Source organism: Galleria mellonella, unplaced genomic scaffold, assembly GCF_026898425.1.
Source record: "Galleria mellonella isolate WM207_F2 unplaced genomic scaffold, CSIRO_AGI_GalMel_v1 utg246, whole genome shotgun sequence".
Classification (NCBI taxonomy): domain Eukaryota; kingdom Metazoa; phylum Arthropoda; class Insecta; order Lepidoptera; family Pyralidae; genus Galleria; species Galleria mellonella.
The window spans coordinates 1,512,691-1,519,665 of NW_026442050.1; the positions used below are offsets into that span (position 1 = coordinate 1,512,691).

General features: G+C 35.7%; 1 protein-coding gene across 1 annotated transcript; it reads right to left on the reverse strand.

Moving 5' to 3' along the window:
* Positions 1–2,310: 2,310 nt before the first annotated feature.
* On the reverse strand, positions 2,311–3,583 carry LOC113520168 (prisilkin-39-like). Its single transcript, XM_026905430.3, has 2 exons — positions 3,517–3,583; positions 2,311–3,049 (listed from the first exon to the last, which is right to left on the reverse strand). The coding sequence occupies exons 1-2, from the start codon at positions 3,532–3,534 to the stop codon at positions 2,444–2,446; spliced, it is 624 nt and encodes a 207-aa protein (XP_026761231.1). The 5' UTR covers positions 3,535–3,583; the 3' UTR covers positions 2,311–2,443.
* Between the last annotated feature and the right edge of the window lie 3,392 nt (positions 3,584–6,975).

Here is a 6,975-nt window from a genome sequence, read left to right on the forward strand (position 1 = left end):
AACCATGGGCACAAAATATTATAACAGGTGAAAAGCTAATATTCACATAATAGAAAGAAAAAAAAAACCGTTTTAAATATATGTGGCGTGAAATTGATGATAATGACGTCCAAATATGATGATGAATAATGATGGTAATAAAAATAAATGACTTTTGTAACGTAATGATTCGTAATAAAGACATTATATGCGTAAAATTACTTTAAAGATACGACAAAGTCGTTTAAATGGTAATAACTCTATTATTATTTGTAAGGAAATTTTTAACTATGCCCTTAATATTTAAATTATTATCATCATAATATCAGCCTTTAACTGTCCACTGCTGGACATAAGCTTCCCCTTTGGGAGTATTGCAAGTAGTTGCCACGCTTGGCAGGTTGGCAACCGCAGTTAGGTTTTAGAGATCTTTTAAGAGGAACGCTGTTGCCCATCCCACGTTCTCCCTTAGTTGGCTTAAGCTCCCCCCCTGGGAGTATAGCAAGTAGTACTCTAGTAAGTGTACGCAGTTAGGTTTTAGAGATCCTTTAAGAGGGACGCTGTTGCCCATCCCACGTTCTCCTTTAGTTGGCTTTTACGACACCCACGGGAAAGGAAGGAATGGTCTTCTCTATGACGGGACCACACGGCTGAAATTTTATTATATTACAGAGTAATTTAAGTAACATATTTAATACTAGTTTTAGTATTTATTTATATGTTATTACCAGAGGGAGACTTTGTACAAAAGTCGATTGCTTGGGTACTTCTGTCCTAATTGTGTTTCTACCGTGAAGCAGTTGTGTTTGCATGGCTGTGTTTCGGTTTGAAGGGTGGGATATGGCAGTGAATTTACGGGGTACAGAAGAATAACACCTGACTCCTCAGGAATGGCAACGCATTGGGGGTATCATAGGTGAAATAGTATACTCTGTTATGTCCATGGTACTGCTCATGTCTATAGGCGACGGTTACCATTTTCTATCAGGTGAGCCGTCAGTTTGTTTGCCATTCTAAGTTGTATAAAAAAAACTTATTATCCTTAAATATTTTGCAAGTTTTGAGTGAATTTACTTTTAAGATTTAAAGAGATACATAAAAAAACCTAAGTCATGAAATTATTCATTAAAAATGTTGGTGGAACGGTAAAAAAATCGCTAACGCGTATTGCATCTGGTATTGCAGGTATTTATAGGCTATGGTAACCGATTACCATCAGGTGGGTCTTATACTTGATTGCCACCTCAGTGTGATAAAAAAAAGGTTAAATGTACAGTTTCTACGTAAAGGTGAGGAAATGGCAGTTTTCTGTTCTTTCCAAAAATACTTCCTCAATGGAAGTTTAGAAATTGTGTCTATTTAAAATTGCAAGTTTGTTTTTAAACCCGGTATTTAAAGCAGCAGACAAATTAGACAGATCGATTAGTAAAAGTCACTTTATTTGTACGAGTACAGATTAAATATAAACTGACATAATGAATATAATATATTCACTTACGATGTTATAAAAATGCAAATTGGAGTACTGGACGATTCCGCGTCTATCTCATAACATACGCGTTACGCAATCCGATCCGAGATTCAGAAGGCTTTGGTCCAACGCTGCAGGAGAAAGTGCATGATGCAGCCGGATTATGGCGCGGGCGAAATTCGCTAATTCTGCTAAAACAGTCACAGTGATGTAACTACTCGTTCGTTGGTGTCATTAACTCCACGCATCGCTCCGAGTATAATTATAATATCATCCAAATAAGAGAATAAAAAGTAAATATTGAAGATTCTTTTGAGTTTTCTAAGGCAATAGATGTCTATTATCTAATACATTTCTAACCTGTTTCGATGTATCCACCATCTGGTTGATACGTCAGAAACCAGTGTCTAGTTGGAAGTGCTCGAGAAACCTGTCTCACATTTATCTATGTCATGTAAGCTACCGGCTATGTGTAAAAGTAAAAGTGACCACTCCAAAGACAAAGCGGATAATTCTAAAAGCTTGGAAAGGCGCGAAACTCTAAAATCGGTATTGCGTCATATCGTACATTCACTGCAATATCTATATATCCATCATAAAGTCGCTCGATGTACTTTCGTTTTCATTCAATATTGAAAACCTTTCCACGACGCCCTGTTACCAACTTTCGGGGACCTCGTTGCGTTCTCGAGAAGCATAACGTTTATTTCGAGTGCCCTTACATGGCGGTACAATTGTTACATTGCCAAAACACTTATTACTGGACAAGTTTAAACGTGAAAGTGATGCAATTGTCGCCATTCGACATTTTCGTCCATTAAAACAACTTATCGTCTGCGGAACAAATACAAATTAAGAAGTCGTACATACAAAAGGAGGTTTATTTACAGAAACTTAAATTAACAACAAATATAATACATAATAAATCTAGGATGCGATCACATGAGTTTCATAACATTTAATGAGATGAGGTGACTATGACTCGGTTGTCGTTCAATGATGCGGGGTGCCGTACGACGATGACGGGGATGGCACTCCGTAGGATCCCGAGGGGACTCCGATAGTCGTGTAGGTGATGGAAGGCGCGGAGTACGAGATGGATCCGTGTCCGCCGCTGGAGTACCCGCCGCTGGAGTATCCGCCGCTGGAGTAGCCACCAGCGTAACCGCCAGCGTATCCTTCGTCAGCCTGGTGGTATTGAGCAACTTGGATGCCTTGTTGGATGTGGTCGAGCTCGATACCTACGATTCTGTCTTGCGGGACACCGTACACTGGCGCTGGGGCACCGTAGTGGGACGAGATACCGTGTCCGTGTCCGGATGATGACGACTGGTATGCTTGGTTTTGGATCTCATCCTTCAGGATTATGTGCTTGATTTTGCCCAATAGGTGGGGGTCGATGTGGTAGCCCTCTGAGGTCTGGTGTCCCACTGGCACAGGGGTATAATGACCACCGCTACTTAACCCTCCGCTGCTGTAACCGCCACTGCTGTATCCTCCGCTGCTGTGACCTCCGACTACGATGAGAGATGATGGAGCCGAATAGCTGTATCCTACTGGTGGCTCAGCTACAGCGCAGCCGACGAGCGCCAGAGCAACCTAGAAATAAACAAAATCTTTGTATTATTCTATTTAGACAGCTTCCTATTAACGAAGGAAACAGAGCATGTATTCAGAACACTGTGTGAGATTTTAATGACATGCAGATTACAATAATTTTGACTTAATAATTACACATTACTGTGTAATAATATGAATTTTTTAATTCGACTCTGTACTTTTATAATTAAGGAATTATGTTTTTAAATTTAGAATGAATATATTTATGCCAAAAATTTTTTTTTTTATCAATAACGAATATTAACTGTAAGTTATTCAAATTTAGAACTGATATATTTATTGGATTGTCACTCGAATTACTCTATCAATAAGATAGATTTTCGTTTGTGATCCAAAACGGAAAATCACTGTATCACATAATCGCACGAACTATATAGTAAATCATCACGTCCTACTGTCCCATTGACACTTCACAACACTGCACTCCAATTTTGGTGGAAACTTACTATGGTCCACTTTGCCATTTTGGTTGTTTCTGCACGATAGTCAGAGGTTGTATGATGCTGTACCGAATGGCCAGTGGCCTTTTATAGGGGGGATTCTGCCGTCTACTTTTACTTTGGACCATCCGATTCGGCGAGGACGAATACGGGTTACAAATGTACCATTTTTTTTTTCTTTTCGGGTAAAAGGTTTTTGATTATCTAGTCTATATTATGGTTTGAGTTACATATTTATTATATGGTTGGTAATTGAGTATTGGCATTTAAATTATTAGAAAATTACTGGGTAATTTTTTTTTGTCGTATAAGAATACAGTTTTTTATTTATATTATTATTATAAGACATATGTAGATACAGTTACATACTGATTATTTATTGTAAAAAAAATTAAAGATAATAAATAGATCTTTATATATTTTTTTAATTAAAATACAGCCCTTATGAGTACACAGATAATGTAAATTTTTATAGGTAGGAAAATTTTCAAAAATCGGTTGAGTATTTTTGAATTATAAACGAATACTAAAATCTTTTTAATCTTCTTTTTAATATAGATTTAAAATGTAACGTTTGAATAATCTAGGTTGTAGATTTGATTTCCTATCTGGTGGAATATTAGAGAGCAATTTTTTAAAGTTTTCTACCAAGTTTAAGATTGCGCGGATGAGAGATATTTTATCTGTAGACTCTATTATTCTTGCCATGTCCTCCCAGGATTTTAATACCAACGAGAAACAATACTTGGCGTCCATTTTTTGAAATATTATTGAAATAAATTTTCATTCATTCATTCAATCATTTTAAATCGACTTAAAAAGAAGGAGGTTCTCGATACGGCGGTATTTTTTTTTATGTTTGTTACTGTATAACTCTGTCAGCTCTAAACCGATATGAAACATTCCTTTTTTTATCTGAAAGGATATACTTACAGATTAGTTCTATAGAAATGCTATAAAAATTGGGTCAGTAGTTTATAACTAACTGGTTTATAAAATAACGGATTTTGTCACGATTGATCGGTTATTTTTGTGGGACACAATCTTTATCCGGTCATAATAAATCTCTTATTAGAGATAAGCTCCTTGTAAATTACGTTTAAAATTAATTGTTCTTAACATTATGTTTGTGTATAATAAAGAATAAAGAAGAATAAAACAGAGAAAGACGTTTTTATTTCATTGTTTTTATTGTGAAATAAAAATAATTAAGTAATTATATATCAATTAACCAGAGGGAGACTTTGTACAAAAGTCGATTGCTTGGGCACTTCTGTCCCATTCGTTTTTCAACCGTGAAACAGTTGTGTTTGCATGGCTGTGTTTCGGTTTAAAGGGTAGGAATTTACAGGGTACAGATGAGTAACACCTGAGTCCTCAGAATGGCAACGCATGGGGAGTATCATGGGCGAAACAGTATACTCTGTTATGTCCATGGTACTGCTCATGTCTATAGGCGACGGTTACTACTTTCCATCAGGTGGGCCGTCAGCTTGTTTGCCATTCTGAGTTGTATAAAAAAAATTTCAATTTTAAACAGAAACAAATGCCTAAATAAACATATTACTATGACGGATTCTATTGTTTCTGCCTACTCCAATAGATGACAGATGTTACAAATATGTATGTATGTATGTATGTATGTGAGCTTTACTCGGCTGTGAGCAGAAGTAGATGGAGAGACACGAGGACCTCAATCTCGAAGAAGGGCCTCATCGACCATCCACTATAATCATGCAAACCACAACCGCTCTGTCAAGAGTGTACGATTGAAGAGAGAGTATGTATGTATGACAGATTTATAACATAACGGTGTTTTTTGCCAGTTCACCGCAAAACAAATAAATAATTAAATTAGGTTAGTAATAAAAAATAATGGACGAAAACTGTTAATTAATATCCATTCTTTTTGATATGTGTGTTAATGAATAGACGACTTACATAAACATGTATGGAATTTAAACATACACGAGTATAAGAACAAAAACATACGTTTCAGATGTTGTTGCAGTCGGTTAAATAACAAACAAAAATTATTTTGCACTTACAATTTTAAGAATTACTCAATTTTTTAATGTAAAAAAAAATGTTGTGTAATTACTATATACTAGTTATTTGCCCGCTGCTTCGTACGCGTGGATATCAGAGTAAGGAAATACAAAATGTCTGCATAGTTTTAAAACAAAACTTAAAGATTTTGTTGTGTGTGTGTGTGTGTGTGTGTGTGTGTGTGTGTGTGTGTGTGTGTGTGTGTGTGTGTGTGTGTGTGTGTGTATGTATAATAATAAGTAGGGATATACATTTACATTATTACATGTATCATATCTCTATATTTAGAAATAATAGAATTTTCATCGTGTCTCCGAATAAACTGTTTATAATTACTCCTCTCCATCCAAAGGTTGCCTGAAAGAGATATCGCTCTTAGCGATAAGGCCGCCCATTGTTTTCTCACTGTGATTATTTCTTGTAATTGTTTATATTTATAATAAGTTTACTATTGTAATCTTTTGGAGGAAACAAAAACAGTATCTACCTATCTATTTACAATGAAATATACCACTTTTAGATGCCGTGTGGTCCCGGCATAGAATAAGTTACCCCCTTCTTTTCCTGTGGATGTCGTAAGAGGCGACTAAGGGTAGGGCGAGGGATGGGCAGCAGCGTCCCTCTCAAAACATCACTAAAGCCTAACTGCGGTTGCCTACCCACCTGCCAGGCGTGGCAATCACTGACAAAATCCCCAATTGGGAGCGGCCTATGTTCACCAGTGGACAGATAATGGCTAAAATGATATCAACGCGCTTCCTGATGCCATTAAGAGACTACCAACTAAACCGTCTTTTAAAGAAACGTTCACACTCACTTTTTTACTTTATCCGAGTGCTTTATATTATTCTCAATTTCGTATATAATATAGTATATGTCATATATGTGTAAGTATATTTGTTATTTATATATATTTATTCGTTTATATATGTAATTTTAGTATGTATGTATATCAATAATTACTAGTACCGCATTCGAGTATTCTGACACTTCCCTATGGTTGACTGGGAGAGAATGCTTTTAGCATTAAGTCCGCCATGTACACATATATGTACTAATGAATAAATAAAATAAATAAATCTAGAGAATATGGAAATATCTACGTATACCTATCACAGGTAAATATTCCAAAAAAAAAATGCAAATAAAAATGATATTTACAGGAATATACTTAAAGAGCATTCGAATTCTCGATTCTGTTTTGTTAATATTTTTTTTTATTTTTATAGTTCATTTATCGCTACAGAACTGTGTCAAGGTTCCGTATAAAAAACAAAAGTTATTGTGCACGTTATCGGTAACTCTGAATCTTTTATACTAAAGATCGAAGATTAGGAAGCCGTTTCAATTGAGTTAAATAATAAAAAATATTTATGTTTAAAAATAGCTTTGGCAGTATTGTGGACGGACTTGATG